General features: G+C 42.4%; 1 protein-coding gene across 3 annotated transcripts in view; it reads left to right on the top strand.

Annotated features, from left to right (window-relative positions):
- Positions 1-21,802, top strand: part of prkg1b (protein kinase cGMP-dependent 1b) — an 836,131-nt gene that overhangs the window by 681,483 nt on the left and 132,846 nt on the right. For all 3 annotated transcript variants that reach the window (XM_063071598.1, XM_063071596.1, XM_063071595.1), the window contains exon 9: positions 11,520-11,594. In XM_063071598.1, coding sequence (XP_062927668.1) covers positions 11,520-11,594 — 75 coding nt within the window. The remainder of the gene's footprint in view (positions 1-11,519; positions 11,595-21,802) is intronic.

Genomic DNA, 21,802 nt, shown 5'->3' with positions numbered 1-21,802 from the left:
GCCAACATATTTCAAAGTAGATTAAGATTTATTATCGAAGTATGTATACATCTACGTATACTACCTTGAAGTTCATTTTCTTGCAGGCATTTACAGGAAAATAAGGAAATAAAATAGAATTTGTGAAAAAAAGACTGACAAACAACCAACATGCAAAAGAAGTCAAATTGTGTAAATAAAAAAAATACTGAGAACTTGAGTTGTTGAGTCCTAAAATGTGAGTCTGTAGGTTGAGGAAGAATTCAGAGTTAAGTTATCCAACTCGGTACAGGAGTCTGATGGTTGAAGGGTAATAACTGTTCCTGAACCTGACGATGTGGGATCTGAGGCTCCTGTGTCTCCTGCCTGATGGTAATAGCAAGAGGAGAGCATGAACGGGATGGTGAGAGTCCTCGATGATGGATGTTGCGCCCCAAGCCTGTTGATGATGATTCCTTTGGATCCGTATCTCAGCAGAGTTCATGCACACTCCCCACCGTTCAGTCACTTTCAGTATCCAGGACATCTAGCCCCGAGAACTCTGTGGCACAGTTTAATCCGGATGGTTGCGGGTCGGTGTGAAGTGCAGGTGCATGAAGTTCAGGCATAACTATTAAGCCATGACCATTTCCAACCACATGGAATATAACCACCCATCCTTGGCATTCAGTGGAAGGACGGTGTCTGAGTTCCCACACCTTCTACATCACCATCAACCAGAAATGTAACAGAACCAGCAGTATAAAACCTCCAGCTAAAGACCAGGTCAGATACTGGGTATAGGGCATCAAGTGATTCTCCTCCAGATACCCAAAGCCTTACCACCTTCTGTAAGGTACAAGAGCGGAGTGTAATGGAATACGCTGCACTGGATAAACGCAGCGCTAAATAACACACAAGAAGTATGACATAATTCATAATTCGGATTGTGATAACAGAATAGTACCATTGCAAGGCACTCCAACCACAGTGTCAAACATCTATTCCCTCTGCCACAGGTACAGCGGTTTGATGGTGCACCATCTCAAAGACACTGCCACTATTCAACTAGGTTACTCTGACAGCACCTCCTAAACTCACCATAGCCGCAAAAGCAGATACATTCCTCTTGTCCTCACCTACCATCCCATGAGCCTCCGCACCCAGCACATCATTCTCCGCAACTTGCACCACCTCCAAAGTGACCCTACTACCAAACCCATCATTACCTCCCATCCCCTCTCTGCTTTCCGCAGGGATTGCTCCCTCCGTGACACCCTTGTCCATTCGTCCCTCCACACAAATCTTCCTCCCAGCATTTAAACCTGCAAGTGACCAAAATACAACACCTGCCCATTCACCTCCTCACTCACCTCCATTCAGGGTACCAAACAGTCCTTCTAGGTGAGGCAACACTTCACCTGCGGATCTGCTGGGGTTGTCTATTGTATCTGTCCCCGATGTGGCCTCCTCTGCATTGGTGACACCCATCATCAATTGGGGAACCGCTTTGTGAAGCACCTCTGCTTTCATCCGCCAGAAGCGGAACCTCACAGTGGCTCAACTGCTTCCCATTCCCATTCCGACATGTCAGTCCGTGACCTTTTGTGCCACAATGAAGCCACCCTCAGGTGGAGGAGCAACACCTTATATTCTGTCTGGGTAGCCTCCAGCGTAATGGCATGAATATTGATTTCTTCCTCCAGTTAAAAAAATTATCCATCCCCCACCCCTCTTCTTCTATTCTCCATTCTGACCTCTTACCCCTTCTCACTTGCCTGTCAACTCTCCCTGGTGCCCTTCCTCTTTCCCTTTCTCCTATAGTCCAGTCTCCGCTCCTGTCAGATCCTTCCTGTCCAGCCTTTTATATTTCCTACCCACCTGGCTTCACTCATCACCTTACAGCTATCCTTCTTGCCCTCACCCCACCTTTTTATTCTGGCATCTTCCCCCTTCCTTTCCAGTCCTGAAGAAGAGTCTCGGCCCATCAACTGTGTGTTCATTTCCATGGGTGCTGCCTGACCTGCTGAGTTCCTCCAGCATTTTGTGTGTGTTGCATGGAAATATCTCTGGCTGCGGGCCCCTTTCCAAGTTGTACACCATTCTGACTTTGTCTAGACCCTGGGTTTGCCAACCCTAGACATTGTGGGGATACCTTCACCACAAGGCAGCTACAATGCAAGAAGGTGGCTCAACAACTCCATCATGAAGGCAGTTATGATGAGAAACAGATGCTGACCTTGCCAGCAATCTCTCCATTCTGTAAACCTGAAATGCATACTTAGTTTGTGTGTTTGTTTTGTCTGGTGCATACGTAGTGAATATAGACATAGAAACATAGAAAACCTACAGCACAATACAGGCGCTTCGGCCCACAAAGCTCTGCCGAACATGTCCTTACCTAAGAAATTACCTAAGGTTACCCATAGCCCTCTATTTTTCTAAGCTCCATGTACCTGTCCAGGAGTCTCTTAAAAGATCCTATCGTATCCGCCTCCACCACCACCACCGGCAGCCCATTCCACACACTCACCACTCTCTGCATAAAAAATTTACCCCTGACATCTCCTCTGTACCTACTTCCAAGCATCGTGCTAGCAATTTCAGCCCTGGGAAAAAGCCTCTGACTATCCACATGATCAATGCCTGTCATCATCTTATACACCTCTATCAGGTCATCTCTCATTCTCCGTCATTCCAAGGAGAAAAGGCCAAATTCACCCAACCTATTCTCATAAGGCATGCCCCCCCAGTTCGGGCAACATCCTTGTAAATCTTCTCTGCACCCTTTCTATGGTTTCCACATTTTTCTTGTAGTGAGGTGACCAGAACTGAGCACAATACTCCAATTGGGGTCTGACCAGGGTCCTATATAGCTGCAACATTACTCTCGGCTTCTAAGCTTAATCCCACGGTTGATGAAGGCCAATGCACCGTATGCCTTCTTAACCACAGAGTCAACCTGCGCAGCAGCTTTGAGTGTTCTATGGACTCGGACCCTACTCCATACTGCCAAGAGTCTTACCATTAATACTATATTCTGCCATCATATTTGACCTACCAAAATGAACCACCTCACACTTATCTGGGTTGAACTCCAACTGCCACTTCCCAGCCTAGTTTTGCATCCTACCAATGTCCCGCTGTAACCTCTGATAGCCCTCCACAATATCCACAACACCCCCAACCTTTGTGTCATCAGCAAATGTACTAACCCATCACTCCACTTCCTCATCCAGGTTATTTATAAAAATCACGAAGAGTAGGGGTCCCAGAGCAAATCCCTGAGGCACACCTCTGGTCACCGACCTCCATACAGAATATGACCCATCTACAACCACTCTTTGCCTTCTGTGGGCTAGCCAGTTCTAGATCCACAAAGCAATGCCCCCTTGGATCCCATGCCCCCTCCTTACTTTCTTAATAAGCCATGCATGGGGTACCTTATCAAATGTCTTGCTGAAATCCATATACGCTACACCTACTGCTCTTCTTTCGTCAGTGTGTTTAGTCACATCCTCAAAAAATTCAATCAGCCTCATGAGGCACAACCTGCCTTTGACAAAACCATACTGACTATTCCTAATCATATTATGCCTCTCCAAATGTTCATAAGTCCTGCCTCTCAGGATCTTTTCCATCAACTTACCAACCACTGAAGTAAGATTCACGGGTCTATAATTTCCTGGGCTATCTCTATTTCCTTTCTTCAATAAGGGAACAACATTCGCAACCCTCCAATCCTCCAGAACCTCTCCCATCCCCATTGATGATACAAAAGTCATTGCCAGAGGCTCAGCAATTTCCACCCTCACCTCCCACAGTAGCCTGGGGTATATTTCGTCCAGTCCCGGTGACCTATCCAACTTGATGCTTTCCAGAAGCTCCAGCACATCCTCTTTCTTAATATCTATATGCTCAAGCTTTTCAGTCTACTGTAAGTCATCCCTACAATTGCCAAGATCCTTTTCCATAGTGAATACTGAAGCAAAGTACTCATTGAATAGCTTTGCTATCTCCTCCAGTTCCATACATACCTTTCCACTGTCACACTTGATTGTTCCTATTCTCTCACGCCTTATCCTCTCTTGCTGTTTACATACTTGTAAAATGCCTTGGGGTTTTCCTTAATCCTGTCTGCCAAGGTCTTCTCATGGCCCCTTCTGGCTCTCCCAATTTCATTCTTAAATTACTTCCTGCTAGGCTTATAATTTTCTAGATCTCTATTATTACCTAGTTTTTTGAACCTTTCGTAAGCTTTTCTTTTCTTCTTGACTAGATTTACAATAGTCTTTATAAACCACGGTTCCTGTACCCTACCAGCCTTTCCCTAGTCTCGTTGGAACACCACTCAAATACTTTGCCACATTTCTTCTGTACATTTCCCTGAGAACATCTGTTCCCAATTTATGCTTCCAAGTTCCTACCTGATAGCCTCATATTTCCCCTTACTCCAGTTAAACGCTTTCCTAACTTGTCTGTTCCTGTCCCTCTCCATTGCTATGGTAAAGGAGATAGAATTGTGATCACTATCTCCCAAATGCTCTCCCATTGAGAAATCTGACACCTGACCAGGTTCATTTCCCAATGCAAAATCAAGTACAGCCTCTCCTCTTGTAGGCTTATCTACATATTGTGTCAAGAAACCTTCCTGAACACACCTAACAAACTCCACTCCATCTAAACACCTTGCTCTAGGGAGATGCCAATCAATATTTGGGAAATTAAAATCTTCCACCATGACAACCCTGTTATTACATCTTTCCAGAATCTGTCTCCGTACCTGCTCCTCGATGTCCCTGTTACTATTGCGAGGTCTATAAAAAACACCCAGTAGAGTTATTTATCCCTTCCTGTTCCTAACTTCCATCCACAGAGACTTCATAGGCAATCCCTCCATGACTTCCTCCTTTTCTGCAGCCGTAACACTATCTCTGATCAACAGTGCCACACCCCCACCTCTTTTGCCTCCCTCCCTGTCCTTTCTGAACCATCTAAAGCCTGGTACTTGAAGTAACCATTCTTGCTGCTGAGCCTTCCAAGTCTGTACTGATCCACGCTTTAAGCTCATCCGCTTTGTTCATAATACTCCTTGCATTAAATTAGACACATCTCAAACCATCGGTCTGAGTGTGTCCCTTCTCTATCACCCGCCTATCCTCGGTCTCAGCTCTGTCTTCAAGCTTTCTCTATTTGTGAGCCAACCGCCTCTTCCTCCATCTCTTCAGTTCGGTTCCCACCCCCCAGTAATTCTAGTTTAAATTCTCCCCAATAGCCTTAGCAAACCTTCCCGCCAGAATGTTAGTCCCCCTGGAATTCAAGTGCAACCCGTCCTCTTTGTACAGGTTCACACCTGCCCCAAAAGAGGACCCAGTGATCCAGAAACCTGAATCCCTGCCCACTGTGCCAATCCCTCAGCCATGCATTTTTCCTCCACCTCATTCTGTTTCTATTCTCACTGTCACGTGACACAGGCAGTAATCCCGAGATTACTATCTTTGATGTCCTGCTTCTCAACTTCCTTCCTAACTCCCTGTAGTCTGTTTTCAGGATCTCCTCCCTTTTCCTACCTATGTCATTAGTACCAATATGTACCACGACCTCTGGTTGTTCACCTTCCCTCTTCAGGATGTCGTGGACTTGATTAGAAACATCCCGGACCCTGGCACCTGGGAGGCAAACTACCATCCATGTTTCTTTCCTGCATCCACAGAATCACCTGACTGACCCCCTAACTATAGAGTCTCCTATCACTGCTGCCATCCTCTTCCTTTCCCTATCCTTCTGAGCCACAGAACCAGACTCAGTGCCAGAGGTGCGGCCACTGTTGTTTCCACCAGATAGGCATCCCCCCCAACAGCACTCGAATAGGAGTACTTATCCTTAAGGGGGAGAGCCACTGGGGTACTCTCTAGCATCTGACTCTTTCCCTTCCCTCTCCTGACTGTTACCCACTTATCTGTCTCCTGAGGCCCTGGCGTAGCTACCTGGCTATAGCTCCTCTTCACTCTCCCTGACCAGACGAAGGTCATCGAGCTGCATCTCCAGTTCCCTAACGAGCTGCAGCTTGATTCACCTGGTGCAGATATGGCCGCCCGGGAGGCTGGGAGTCTCCAGGACCTCCCACATCTGACACCAAGCACAAAACACCAGCCTCACACACATGCTTCCTGTCTGTATTCGACATAGACAAACTACCTCGCCTCGATGCATTATTGCCAAAACCCCATTGAGCCAAAGCTCTCCTACTCTGTCTCCCTCTACTCTAGCGCTCACTCTATAAAGCTGTCTCCTTTTAAACTCTGTGTTCTAAGTGGCTGACGTCCACAAGCTTGCGCAGTTGTGCCTCGATTAAACCGCTGAAGAAATAAATATATTTTCTGATTGAGATGCTAAAAATCTTATGGGGATATTGAGTATATGATATACTGACAAAGGGTCCTGACGAAGGATCTGTGCCCAAAACGATGACGGTTTATTCCTCTCCATAGATGCTGCCTGACCTGCTGATTTCCTCCAGCATTTTGTGTGTGTTACTCTTGATATACACAGTGTGTGTCTGTATTTGTGTCATGTGGCAGTAGTCTTCCAAGATATGTTTAGAGTATTTATATGTCATTATGTGTATATCCTTTATGTATGTATGCAGTGTGAGTGAATCTGCTCCATTATGTTTGTGTATATGGTTTAAGTGCCTTTGCAAATAGATTGCATATAAATGTTTTTATAGAATACATATAAATGATGTTCCCATTGGTGCCTGTGTATGCTGTGGATGTGCTATCTTTAATGTATAAGTATGGAGCATGGGTGTGAGTCTATAGACTCATCTATTAGATGGTGAACTCAAATAACTTGACAAAATACAGTATACTATAATCACCTAAATTTTGGCGACCAATAGAATAATTAAATTGTTAAAAATATTACTGATGAAATCTCAGTTAATGAGTATTAATGAATTAATTTTATAATACCCACTTCAGCAGACGATGTGAAGGAGATGGTTTAGTGACATAAGCATCTCGAGTTAAACATTCTTCTTAAAACATTTGATCGTGCTGCTGTCAGCCATATTTACCAAGTGTTTATGCTATCTCTTAAAGGTCAAATAGCTTTAAACCAGATGATAACACTTCCACTTGGTGATGGTGCTCTGGAGGTTTTTAAAGTGCTGATATCAAATTTAACAGACCTCACAGAAGTGGAGGTGGAAGTTAAAGGTGTGAAGCTATGTTGCCTGTTCTCATTAGGAGTACCTTGTGCCTTTTTTAATTGCAACATTTTTGTTTGAAGAGTTGCCATGATGAAATCCAATCAGTGGCATAGCTTGGGAGGACCTGAGCTGTGTAAGAAAATGGACTGCACGAGTTCAGAGACTCTGGGTATCACTTTAGCCTAACTCAGCAGCCAGGAAACCCTTGGGATTGTGTGAAACACTAGTTTTCCATCAGACCCTATCATGCACTTGAGTAGCTTCACTAACGTGACTGCTATGTAGCAGCAGTTATAATGATTGATTTCCTAATAAATAGGTTAGGCTGAAACTGACCCTGACAACCCGGAGTGAAGGCCATTCAGCCCGAACATACTTTCACCTGTAATTAGGCTGTGCTGAATCAGAATCAGAAACAGGGTTATTATCACTGGCATATTTGGTGAAATTTGTGGAATGGTGACTGATTACATAAGTCACCATTAATTAGATGAGGCAAAAGAGTTAAAGAAATCAATTATGTGCCTGCTGATAAGAATTCCTTGAACTCTATTTATTTAGTTATTCAGAGATACAGCACAGTAGTTGGACCTTCCAGCCAACAGCCTGCACTGCCCAATTACACCCACGTGAATAATTAACCTAATCCGCTGAGCAACACACACAAAATGCTGGAAGAACTCAGCAGACCAGGCAGCACCTATGGAAAAGAGAACAGTCGACGTTTCAGACCGAGACCCTTCAGCAGGAACCTGTATGCCTTTGGAATGTGGAAAGAAACCAGACCACCCAGACTTTTTCATGTCTGTGAAGGAATTCTGCTCAGATTTGCCCTTTAAATAAATTATTGTCACAAGGCTTTGATACAAAAATGTAATCAGAGAACAACAGGGTTTAGTTTTAGTAAATACTGGCATAGATTTGCCATTAATCAGTATAAGCTAGATATCACTGTAAAAGAAAGAAAGATGTATATCAAAAGGAAAGGTTGCTGTAGGACATTTTGCTGCTGTTATTAGCGCTAGGGTATGCACTTGGCCTGCTTCCATCAATGCATCGTGTATACCAACATCACTCCAACCAGATTGTACATATCCATCAAGAACTGGTAAAAGAGTGCAGGGTGAGCTCACGCAGAGACTTTCCACACTCCAATTTGGAAATCTTGACATGTCTGACTTCAGTTTACACAGTGCTATGTGTTGCAAACTGAGACATCAATAAATGGAGATGATTTAGCATTTGTGAGTGTCAGTGTGCTCCGAACAGTTAGTGGATAGAGTTCCAGTTTAATTCTAATCTTGAAACTTCACCTCTGACAGTGTTGCATCATGTTGCTGCTGCACTGAGCTCAGTGCAGATTATGAACAAAATAAGTCTTTTGACTCAGTGGTTGATCATCTAATATTTGAAAATTGAATTTTTACACATTGCCCATACAGAGAACTGCGTAAAGTGCTATTGTATAAAAGGTCCCTTTCCTCATAAGGTGGTAATCCCAGCAGATTCATCCTTTGCCGATGGCTTACACACAGGATAAATTTCAGAGTAAATGGTTGCATTACTTCAAATTACTTAAGGTTTCTCTTTGTGGCATCCAAATTGGTTCAGTGGGTAACTGATTGCTGTTTGGGCATTGCCACATACTGTGTTTGTGGGGCAGGGGGGAGAGCATCATGCACTTCACGAAAAGGGATACTCTATTCTCATTTGTAGCTTTTATTTTACCTCTAGTTATTTGAAATGATTGTGCACAGATTGTCTGTCATCTTCTGAAGGGTGATACTGCTTAGTGACGGGCTGCCGCTCCCTATTTCTTGCTTTCTAAAGAAAACCTTACTAAGCAGGGATCATCATGGCCTTTGTTACTTCTCTCTCTCTCTCTCTCTCTCTCTCTCTCTCTCTCTCTCTATCTCTCTCTCTCTCTCTCTTTCTCTCCCTCTCCCTCTCCCTCTCCCTCTCCCTCTATATATGTATATATAGATATATAGAAACATAGAAACATAGAAAATAGGTGCAGGAGTAGGCCATTCGGCCCTTCGAGCCTGCACCGCCATTTATTATGATCATGGCTGATCATCCAACTCAGAACCCAGCCTTCCCTCCATACCCCCTGACCCCTGTAGCCACAAGGGCCATATCTAACTTCCTTTTAAACATAGCTAATGAACTGGCCTCAACAGTTTGCTGTGGCAGAGAATTCCACAGATTCACCACTCTCTGTGTGAAGAAGTTTTTCCTAATCTCGGTCCTAAAAGGCTTCCCCTCTATCCTCAAACTGTGACCCCTCGTTCTGGACCTCCCCAACATCGGGAACAATCTTCCCGCATCTAGCCTGTCCAATCCCTTTAGGATCTTATACGTTTCAATCAGATCCCCCCTCAATCTTCTAAATTCCAACGAGTACAAGCCCAGTTCATCCAGTCTTTCTTCATATGAAAGACCTGCCATCCCAGGAATCAATCTGGTGAACCTTCTTTGTACTCCCTCTATGGCAAAGATGTCTTTCCTCAGATTAGGGGACCAAAACTGCACACAATACTCCAGGTGTGGTCTCACCAAGGCCTTGTACAACTGCAGTAGTACCTCCCTGCTCCTGTACTCGAATCCTCTCGCTATAAATGCCAGCATACCGTTCGCCTTTTTCACCGCCTGCTGTACCTGCATGCCCACTTTCAATGACTGGTGTATAATGACACCCAGGTCTCGTTGCACCTCCCCTTTTCCTAATCGGCCACCATTCAGATAATAATCTGTTTTCCTATTTTTGCCACCAAAGTGGATAACTTCACATTTATCCACATTAAATTGCATCTGCCACGAGTTTGCCCACTCACCCAACCTATCCAAGTCACCCTGCATCCTCTTAGCATCCTCCTCACTGCTAACACTGCCACCCAGCTTCGTGTCATCCGCAAACTTGGAGATGCTGCATTTAATTCCCTCATCCAAGTCATTAATATATATTGTAAACAACTGGGGTCCCAGCACTGAGCCTTGCGGTACCCCACTAGTCACCGCCTGCCATTCTGAAAAGGTCCCGTTTATTCCCACTCTTTGCTTCCTGTCTGCTAACCAATTCTCCACCCACACCAATACCTTACCCCCAATACCGTGTGCTTTAAGTTTGCACACTAATCTCCTGTGTGGGACCTTGTCAAAAGCCTTTTGAAAATCCAAATATACCACATCCACTGGTTCTCCCCTATCCACCTTAGACCAGCTGAATGACTTTTGCCTGGTTCAGTTTGGAAGCCATGAAATCTGCTAGATCTGGCTGCTCTGTCAATTGACTTGCTGACAGTGTACATTGAAAGGCTGTAGTTTCAGATTCAGATTTCTGACTTGGGCTCTGGCCGTTGGGCCTTGACTTTTGCACTACCCATTGACCTTCAGGCTTCCATCTGGTCTCCTGACCAATCTTTGGGTTTCGATCTTTAATATCAACCGAGGACTCACCGATGACAAAGAATGAGGATCCCGGACGAGGTCCTGAAATCCAGGCCTGGAACTACAGACTCGCCAATGATGGAACACAAACACTAGACCTCTAACTCGGATCTCACCAATTTGCATACCCCAGGGGTCACTGTCGCTCGTGCCTCATGCTTGTATACAGCATTGTGCAAAAGTTAGGCACATGTAAAAAAAAATCCTGTAAAGCGAAGATGCTTTCAAAAATAATGAAATAAGAAGTTTCTAGATATCAAAAAAATTACTAAAAAGAGCAGTTAACAGTAAAAAAAAACTAAATTCAATATTTGGTATGACCTCCTTTTGCCTTTAAAATTGCATCAATTCTCTAATGTGCACTGTTGTGCAGTTTTATAAGAAAGTCGGCTGCTAGGTTGTTCCAAGCATCTTGGAGAACTTGTCACAATTCTTCTGCAGACTTTGGCTGTCTCACTTGCTTCTGTCTGTCCAGTTAATCCCAGAGAGCCTCGATGATATTGATATCAGGGCTCTGTGGAGATCATACTATCTAAAACCATGTAAAAAATTTAGGGCGCCTAAAACTTTTGCATAGTACAGTTGGTCTTAAACCTCCTTCGTCATTTGCTAAGTAAAACATTACATCTTATGAAGATATGAATAAATATATAAATACATTCCATTTCAGAAAATGAATATCCCTATCCACAAGTGTGTGCATAAATGTGTACCCAAGTACAGTATATATGCATTCATGAGTGTGTGCACAATTGTCATGACATTAAATGTCTGAAAGGTTCTGTATTACAATGCTGCTGTTTGTTTGCTGAATCTAAATTGATGTGCAATTACTTGTTGAGTTTTTTTTGTTTATTTATATCTATTTGCTAAAATTGTATTTTGTTTGTTACAGCTCATTCAAGCACCTAATTGGAGGTCTGGAAGATGTTTCCAACAAAGCTTATGAAGATGCTGAAGCTAAAGCTAAGTATGTCAATCATTTCTCCTTGAAGTGTAGTTTTTAACTTTATTGCTCACTGTAGTTGGTGATTAAGTAGTAATATAACTTATTATGTGTAACCATCTAGGAAATATCCCATGGCTATCAACAACTGTGCAAGATTTGCAAAAGCATTGATTACAATGATAAGTAAAGTCTGAATTGCACAAGTGATGTCAGAATTTAACATATTATCTGCAGTTCTTTTGTATTAATGGAGGAGTTTACGGTTTTGTGCTTTATGGTATTGCACTGATGAAAGTACTTGATCTGTGCGTAGATCATTCATGGACACCTGCAGCCCTTTGTACTCATGCTGATGTGTTGAAGGAATTAGCCATTTCGTTCCATTTACCTACACTATATCCAGTGCTTTTTAACACAAACTATTGAACCTCCACTGCCCTTTTTTGGCAACACTTCTTGTTGGATTTTCATATTTGTGTGCACTTCTCCTGTTTTTGTAGCAGAACTAGGGGAATGAATGGCTGAGAGACAGTGGAGCTGGATATGATCAAGAATTCTTGTTTGATTTACACATGAGCTAAGTTTATTTTATCTAGGTTGGCTTAATGTGTTCCACATCTGTCAGCTTCACCGACTTCTGCTATGAATTGCATTTGCAGTTCCACGAATGTATCAAGATTCTTCAGTTTACCATGGTGAATTTACCCAGGAATACCCTACACTGGTAACCCATTATTTAGAAACTAATGATGATCAGATCAATCAGTACTTCTTTCAGTGTAGCAAGCATCAGATTGCATCACAGAATATTGTAGCAGGTAAAAAATAAATAGGTAAAAGGCTTTGGACACAGTGCACAATGAAACAAGAGTTTAATACATGGAAAGCCCTATAATGAAAACACAAAATCATTTGTGCCAAGAAAGATAATTGTAAAATTAGCCCATTTAGAAGTGAAAATAGGAAACATATTATTATCTAAAGGATGGTGAATATCTTGACCTCTGTCTTCCTAAAGGTTGAGGATACTGGCGTCCATTGGTTCTTCCAATAAAATGTTAGTAAATGTAACAAGAAATATTAATAAAAGGTGGATATATGAAATTGTAATAATCTGTTTAAATCATAGAACAAGGTCAAGAAACTGGATAACTGCTCCATTACCATTAGTTATTATTAATATATCTCACATTCTAAAGACGAGGTGTTCCTCTGCTACATTGACCTACCCCTGGTTTTATATACCAATGGCGAAGCCAGGTGATTTTGCATGCATGAACCACTTGTGGTTTTTCCCTGCAGTTCCTACTGAATTGCTGGTGGTGGCACTAATCTGCCACACGCCATTGTTCTCAGTAACAGTGCCAGCATGAGAGTGCAACTACAAGAAACAAAATACTTGAATGGAATGTAATACCCAAAGCCTTTTTGCAGAACAGTGTCAAAGGAGGGCCATTCAACAGTTAATAAGACAATGACAAACAGGTAGGTTTCAAGGATACTTCAATAGAAGAGAAAGAAGGACAATGCAAGAAGGCTTTCAGAGCTTAGGGCCGAGACACCTTAACATACAACTTCTAATGCTGAGGCAAACCAATTCCAGAGGTCAGAATGCAGAGATTTCAGAGATTTTGGTGGGTTGTAGGGTTGGGAGGCATTAGCAAGATAGTTGAACGAGGCCAGATAAAGATTAGAAAAAGAAAATTTGGAATTCTCAAGTCATTCTTAAGATGTTGTTGGATGGAGATGAGGGTTGGGCACAATTGGATAGGTGATAGATGAAGCTCTGTTCTAAGATCTGCTGTGGGAGGAGGTTACTAGGAAGACATAGAAAATAACTGTAGAGGTATGCTTAGAGCTTCCTTGACAATGTGCAACATCCTGACTGACTCCTGATAACGTCTGACCTACAACCAAAGTGGAGAAGAAACATACAGGATGGTACTGAAAAAGGGAGCACTCAAAAGCCTCTTTTATTTAGCAATGGAAGGTGTAAATCTCTTTGAAAATTAACTACCCAGACACCCCATTAGGAAACTCATGTCCCAACTGAGGAGGAGTCTATAGTTATCCAACATACTTCATTAGATGAAGATTAAGCATTCTTTAAGATTAACTTTAGCTTTATTTGTCAATATTTAAAACATTGGATAACCATTGGATAAATGACCAGCACAGGCCAAGGATGTATCATGCTTTTGGCACCGATGTAGCATGTCCAGAACTCACCAATATTGCATGTCTTTGGAATCTGGGAGGAAACCAGAGCACCCAGAGGAAATCCATGTGGCCACGGGGAGAAAGTACAAACTCTTTACAGGCACCGGCGGGAAATGAACCCGGGGTCACTGGCACTGTAATGTGTTGCACTAACCGCCATACTACCCAACCATTGAACCTGCAAAACGGGAGTGCAAGCAAAACAATCTCAACCCCAAGGGCTGCCTGACAAAATGAAGAGGAAAAATGAGAAAAAGAAGATGACATGAATTTTACTTCAGTTAAGAAACAGGTGGCAGAATTTTGGTTGAGCTCACGTTCACAGAGGATATAGAGTAGAAGACATACCATTACAGTAGCTTACCCAAGTCTTAAATGGGACCCATTGTTCTTAAGCAATGGCTCCCAGTTCTAGATTCTCCCACAATAAATCTCTCAATATTCTCCCAACACCCACCCTGTCAAGATCCCTTAGGAACTTTTATGTTTCATTGAAGTCTCCTCCTACTCTTCTAAATTCCAGTGGATTCAGGCCAAGGGTGGTAAGATTTTCCTCCAAAGCAATCCACCCATTCCAGTTAAATGTCAAGTAAGTATTCAATGAAACCCTTCCAATGCATTAACAACCTTCCTTAAACTTGGAGACCAGTTTTATACAGTGGTACTCACTAGTGCTATATTTAATTAAAGCACACCACCCCTACTTTGCATTTGATTCCCCTTGCAATAAACATGACTGTTTTGTTAGCTTTTTTTTAATTACTTGTTGTACATAAAATTATAGGGATGATGCCCCCTGCACCCAGCACCTTGTTAGCAAATGTACAGTCGCTGGAGAATGGAATTGAGGACTTGAGGGCAAGTTTGCTGTATCAGAGAGAAATGAGGGATTGCTACGTTCTATGTCTGAGCGAGATGTGGCTTTATCCAGGCACACCAGATACAGTGATCATACCAGAAGACTTCTCAATTTTGCGTATGTGCTAAACTGCTCTTTCAGAAAAGGCAAAAAGTGGAGGTGCATGTTTCCTAATAAACTCTCGGTGGTGCTCCAGTGTGGCGATTTTGTCGGATTCGTATTCCTCCAACCTTGAACACCTAACGATCAAATCCCATTCATTCTATTTACCAAGGGAGTTTCCTCTACAATACTGACCGCAGTTTACATACAACCAGCAGCTGATTATAATCAAGCACTTGAGATACTGCATGATGCCATCTCCAAACAAGAAACAGTCTATCCTGACGCATTTCAAATCATAGTTGGGGACTCCAATCAGGCTTGTTTGAAGAAAACCCTACCCAATTACCATCATATAACCTGTAGTACCAGAGGTCCCAACACACTAGACCAACGTTATACTGAGATAAGGAATGCCTACCATTCCATCCCCATTCCAGACTGCATTTCAGTAAATCGGATCACTTGAACGTCATTCTCCTACCTGCATACAGGCAGAGGCTAAAGAGCAAGGCTCCAGAGATCAGGACAACAAAGAGGTGGTCGTGGGAGGCGGAGGAGCAGTAATGGAATTGCTTCAAGCCAGTGGACTGGGTCATGTTCAAAGACTCATCTGCGGATCTGAATGAATACACCATGGTTGTCACAGATTTTATAGAAGAGTGTGTCTCCATAAAATCATTCAGAATCTTTCCCAATCAGAAGCCCTGGGTGAACCAAAAAATCTGCAATCTGCTGAGCTAGATCAGAGGCGTTCAAGTCTGGTGACCAAGAAAGTTGCAAGAGATTCAGGTACAATCTCGAGAAAGCCATCTCACAGGCGAAGTGGCAATTCTGGACTAAACTTGAATCAGCAAAGGTTGTTTGCCAGTTGTGGCAGAGCTTGAATATTATCACCTCTTATAAAATTAAATCCAGCAACATTGGCGACAGCAGGGCTTCACTTCTAGATGATCTCAATGCCTTCTATGCATGCTTTGATTGTCAAAACATGGAGGAATCATCACAAACTCCCATAGCCCCTGAATTCAGTCTCCTGGGCTGACATGCGAGCAACCTTCAGGAGCATGAACCCACAAGAAGCATCCGGCCCAGACGGGCTATCTGGCCAAGTACTAAAGACCTCTGCTGGTTAACTGGCTTGAGTGTTACTGAGATCTTTAACCTCGCACTTTGACAGTCTGAGGTACCCACCTGCGTCAAGCAGGCTTCTATTATACCGGTACCTAAGAAGACCAGCCTCAATGACTATTGTCCAATAGCAATTACATCCACAGTGATGAAGTGCTTTGAGAGGTTGATGATGAAACATATCAACTCCTACCTGAGAAATGACTTAGATCCGCTCCAATAGACCTACCAGAGCAGCAAGTCCAAAGCAGATGCTATTTCATTGGCTCTTCACTCAACCCTGGAACATCTGGACAGCAAAGATGCATACTTCAGGATGTTCTTTGTCAACTACAGTTCGCCCTTCAATACCATCATCTCAAAATGAATCAATAAGCTTCAAGTCTTTGGTTTCAATACCTCCTTGTGCAGTTGGATCCTCAGTTTCCCCATTTACAGACCCCTGTCAGTTTAGATTGGCACAACATCTCCACGATCTCCATCAGCACAAGTGGACCAGGGGGCTGTGTGCTAAGCCTCCTTCTCTATTCACTTTACACTTATAACTGTATGGCTAAGCACAGCTCCAATGCCATATTCAGTAAGCTGATGACACCACTGTTGTAGGCCGAATCAAAGGTGGTGATGAATCAGTATATAAGAGGGGTATTGAAAATCTGGCTGAGTGGTGCCATAACAACAACCTTTACTCAATGTCAGTAAGACCAAAGAGCTGATTATTGACTTCAGGAGAAGGGAACCAGAGGTCCATGAACCAATTCTCATCAGGGCATCAAAGGTGGAGATGGTTAGCAACTTTAAATTCCTCGGTGTTATAAATTCGGAGGATATGTCCTGTGTCCGAAACGTACGTGCAATTATAAAAAAGGAAGGCAGTGCCTCCACTTCCTTAGGAGTTTGCAAACATTTGGCATGACATCTAACGCTATAGATGTGTAATGGAGAGTATATTGACTGACTGTATCACAGCCTGGTATGGAAACACCACTACCCTTGAATGAAACATCATACAAAAGTAGTGACTATGGCCCAGTCCATTGCGGGTAAAGCCCTCCTCATCATTGAGCACATTCACACAAAACACTGTTGCAAGAAGGCAGCAGCCATCATCAGGGACCTCCACAATGCAGGACATGTTATCTTCTCGCTGCTGCCATCAGGAAGAAGGTACAGGAGCTTCAGGATTCACACCATTCAACCATCAGGCTCTTGAACTATAAGGGATCACTTCACTCATCTTCAATTCCCCCATCATTAAAATGCTGTCCACAGCTATAGACTCACTTTCAAGGACTCCTCCTCTCATGTTCTCGATATATATATATATATATATATATATTTGTTTATTAATTATTATTATTATTATTATTATTAAATTCTTTTTGTATTTGCACATTGTTGTCTTTTGCACACAGGTTGAATGCCTAATTTGGTGTGCTCTTTCAGTGATTTTGTTATGATTATTTATCTGTGGATTCACTGAGTATGCCTACAAGAAAATGAATCTCAGGTTTGTATACAGTGAAATATTTGTACTTTGATAAGAAATTTACTTTGAACTTAAATACTGGTCTTTTGTGATTCAGGGATTATGACACCCAGGTCCCTCTGCATAACAGTTTTTGTTTTCTTTTTCCTTCCAAAGTGAACATACATTTTTGACACACCCATCTGCTGGAATTCTGCACAGTCACATAACCTATTATTTTGTTACAGCCCTCTCATACTCACTTCACAAGTTACTTTCCTATCAGCCTTTGTGACATAACCAAATTTAGCAAATGTACCTCAACTGTCGTCCATCATGCTCACTTTCTCAACTCTTCTTGTAATATCCTCGGAAACTCTTATGGTATGTACAAACACACAAGCTAACGTTACATTTACAAATTCCAAATTAAGTATTGGAATAAATCATTTTGAAGCATAGAAGGTCTTATTTGAGACGTTGTCTGATTACTTGTATCTCTTCTTAGATTCAGTTGCTATGGCATCATCTTTAATTGTGAATATTCGTTTCCTTTTACCCATGTGACACACTAAGGAACTGTGTTGACCAAGTCATTTAACTAAATGGTAAAACGGTGAGGCCCCAGCCCTTATCCTTGTGGCTCACCACCTTTTCCATTCTATCAGCCAGAAAAATACCCATTTATGCCCCTTCCTATTTGTTGTTCACCAGACTGTCTTCCATCCAGGCTGATATGTTACCAACTACATAGTGAGATTTCATTTTCCACAATAAGCTATGACACCAGCAAATTTCTTCTGGAAATCTACCCATATTATACTCACTGCTTCCCTTTTACTTACCTCACATTAGTTCTTTAAAAAACTCCATACCTTAGTCAAACATGACTTTCCCTTTTGCAGAGGCATGTTGATTTTGCCTGATTACCTTGGAATTTTTCTAGTGCTCTACAACTACTTCAATAGTTACTAAAATTTTCCTGTAAAAGATGTTTAGCTAACTGGCCTGTACATTACTGCTATATGACTCTTTTCATTTAAAGGAATTACATTTGCTATTTTCCAATCTAATTGAACCATTCCCAGGTCCAGGGAATTTTGAAAATTAAAGCCACAATGAGTATCGAACTAGTTGCTTCTATTAAGACCCTTGGATGAAGTTCATCAGTAGCCAGGGGCATGTCAGCCCATAGCTCCAACACATTGTCCTGTGCAACTTACCTTACAATCATAAATTTCCTGAATTCCACCATTTCTTCCAGCTCTCAATTTATGGCTTTTCTGGGATTGTTTACTTTTTTAACGAAGGCTGGTGAAAAATATCTGCTTAATTCTCTTTTCAAATTCTTGTTTTCCCAAAACATGTTTTCTAAAACTCAGTTTCTTAATACTTGGTCAATGATTTAATGGTTCCATTTAATATCAGAGTGTATCCAATATACAACCTAAATTCTTCCTCCCTGCAGACATCCTCGAAACAGAAGAAAAACGCCAAAGAGTGAATGACACCCTTAAGAACCCCAAAGCCCCCGACCTTCCTCCTATGCACAAGTAGCATCAACTTCTTGTTGTAATATCCATGGAAACTCTTATGTAGAAAAACGCAAGCTTATGCTACATTTATAAATTCTGAATAAAGTATTTGAATAAATTAGTTTGAAGCATTGAAGGTTTTATTTGAGATGTTGTGTGAGTACTTGTATCTCTAAGTTGATTCAGTTACTATGGCATCATCTTTAATGATAAATATTCGTTTTCTTTTTACCCGTGTGATACACTAAGGAACTGTGTTGTGACATAACATGCTATTGTTTGAGTGAAGAATCACTGATGGTGCTGCTAAGATCAAGTATATTCTTATTTCCTGTAACTTTCCTTGTGATTCAATAATTCTTTTTCTTCCTTAATATGGTGACATTCTGGTACCTTTCCACTGCTGATAAAGGACCACAAATACTTCGTGCAAATAGTCATTCATTACATATGCATAAGGACAGTTAAAGCCAAAATACTTCACAGGGTACAGAGCATAATGCATGTGGTGTCCTCCAGTCACATTCAGCTCCAGAAGTCACTGGCTACTGATCATGACTCATGCTGGAAATCAAGAGTAACACACACAAGGTGCTGGAGGAATTCTGCAGGTCAGGCAACATCTGTGGAGGGAAAATAAACAGTCGACCTTTTGGGCAACTACTATTATATGTTTCTATATTTCTGGCTGCCACCAAAATCTATTTCTTAACTAACCAAGTCTATCTCAGTGATTGATGATCGCAGAAAAGTTTTAAAGATTACAAGCTGATTAGTTGATTGGATTGTGGAGACAGAAACAGGCATCAGTTTTCCTCAGGATTGCATGTTCATTCAGAGCGATGGTAATGGCTTCTGAGCTATCAAGGGAATCTAGATGACTTCAAGATCTAAAACAGGCAGATCTTGCCAAATGCAGTTTAGATGTCATATGTCTGTTTTCTAATGGGCAGAATACATTTACACAGAGTGTATGCTGTGAATCATGGGCCACTCTATCTGTAAGAAGCATTCCCACCTGGTTGCAGATGCTGGATCAGTGCCAGTGTTGACTAGGCACACTGCAGGGGATTCTTTTCATTTCAATCCTAATTCAGATTCAAGCTGAGCACACCTAGAGCTGCTCTTGTAATCAGTTTGTAATAAACCAGGATAGTCGCAATGCGTCTCAATATCTCCAAATAATCATCAAGGACTGTTTCTGAAAACAAAGCAGCTCAGTCGGTTCTGTCTGTTTTGCCTGACTCTCCTCTGCAAGGTTCTCTATTCTGAACTCCTGGTGCAAAGGTAACTGATTCATAATGGCACTGTGTTGGAAATATATGAGAGAGAACCAATTGCAGGTACCACTGGAAGTGTTGGTAGCCATTACTGGCACACACTGCTGTGAGACCTGTGGACAAGATGATCACAGAGAATTAGTGTTTTGTTTTCTTATATTTCCAGATGTTGAGATTTGTAAATGTCTTCCACATCTTAGAATGTGCAAAAACAGTTTACGGTCAATAAACAACATACATCAAACTTGCTGGTGAACGCAGCAGGCCAGGCAGCATCTATAGGAAGAAGCGCAGTCGACGTTTCAGGCCGAGACCCTTCGTCAGGACTAACTGAACTCTTCCTTCAGTTAGTCCTGACGAAGGGTCTCGGCCTGAAACGTCGACTGCGCTTCTTCCTATAGATGCTGCCTGGCCTGCTGCGTTCACCAGCAACTTTGATGTATGTTGCTTGAATTTCCAGCATCTGCAGAATTCCTGTTGTTTACGGTCAATAAAGTCCTTTTTGAATCACAGTCACTTTTAGAACACGTGGGGCCACACATTTTAATTCCACATCCCATTCCCATTCTGATATGTCTATCCATGGCCTCCTCTACTGTAAAGATGAAGCCACACTCAGGTTGGAGGAACAACACCTTATATTCCGTCTGGGTAGCCTCCAACCTGATGGCATGAACATTGACTTCTCTAACTTTCTCTAATGTCCCACCTCCCCCTTGTACCCCATCTGTTATTTATTTATATACACACATTCTTTCTCTCTCTCTCTCCTTTTTCTCCCTCTGTCCCTCTGACTATACCCCTTGCCCATCCTCTGGGATTTTCCCCCCTCCCCCTTTTCCTTCTCCCTGGGCCTCCTGTCCCATGATCCTCTCATATCCCTTTTGCCAATCAACTGTCCAGCTCTTGGCTCCATCCCTCCCCCTCCTGTCTTCTCCTATCATTTTGGATCTCCCCCTCCCCCTCCCACTTTCAAATCTCTTACTAGCTCTTCTTTCAGTTAGTCCTGACGAAGGGTCTCGGCCCGAAACGTCAACTGTACCTCTTCCTAGAGATGCTGCCTGGCCTGCTGCGTTCACCAGCAACTTTGATGTGTGTTGCTTGAATTTCCAGCATCTGCAGAATTCCTCGTGTTTACATACTGGATGTGTTTTTTTTTGTTTTTCACACCATTCTCTGTAAATTCTGGAGACTTCTGTGAGTGAAAATCCCAGGAGATCAGCAGTGTCTGAGATACTCAAACCACCCCGTCTGGCACCAACAATCGTTCCATGGTCAAAGCCATTTAAATCACATTTCTTTCCCATTCTGATTTTTGATTTGAACAAAAACTGAACCTCTTGACAATGTCTGCATACTTTTGTGCATTGAGTTGCTGCTACACGATTAACTGATTAGATATATTTGCATTAACAAGCACTGTATAGATGTACAGATGATCTTACTACCAGTTTTTGGATCTTGATGTGCACATATCTGATAACATGATTCCAATGTTATTGGCATGGTAGCGCAGCAAGCAGTGGTGATGCCGCACAGCTCCAGAAGCTAGGACTGATTGCTCAACCCCAGTTCTGTCTGTGTGGAGTTTGCATGTTCCTTTGACATCATAGGCTTCTCTGGGTGCTCCATTT

The sequence above is a fragment of the Mobula hypostoma genome, chromosome 19, assembly GCF_963921235.1.
Source record: "Mobula hypostoma chromosome 19, sMobHyp1.1, whole genome shotgun sequence".
Lineage (NCBI taxonomy): Eukaryota > Metazoa > Chordata > Chondrichthyes > Myliobatiformes > Myliobatidae > Mobula > Mobula hypostoma.
This window is presented reverse-complemented; position numbering and strand designations above follow the sequence as displayed.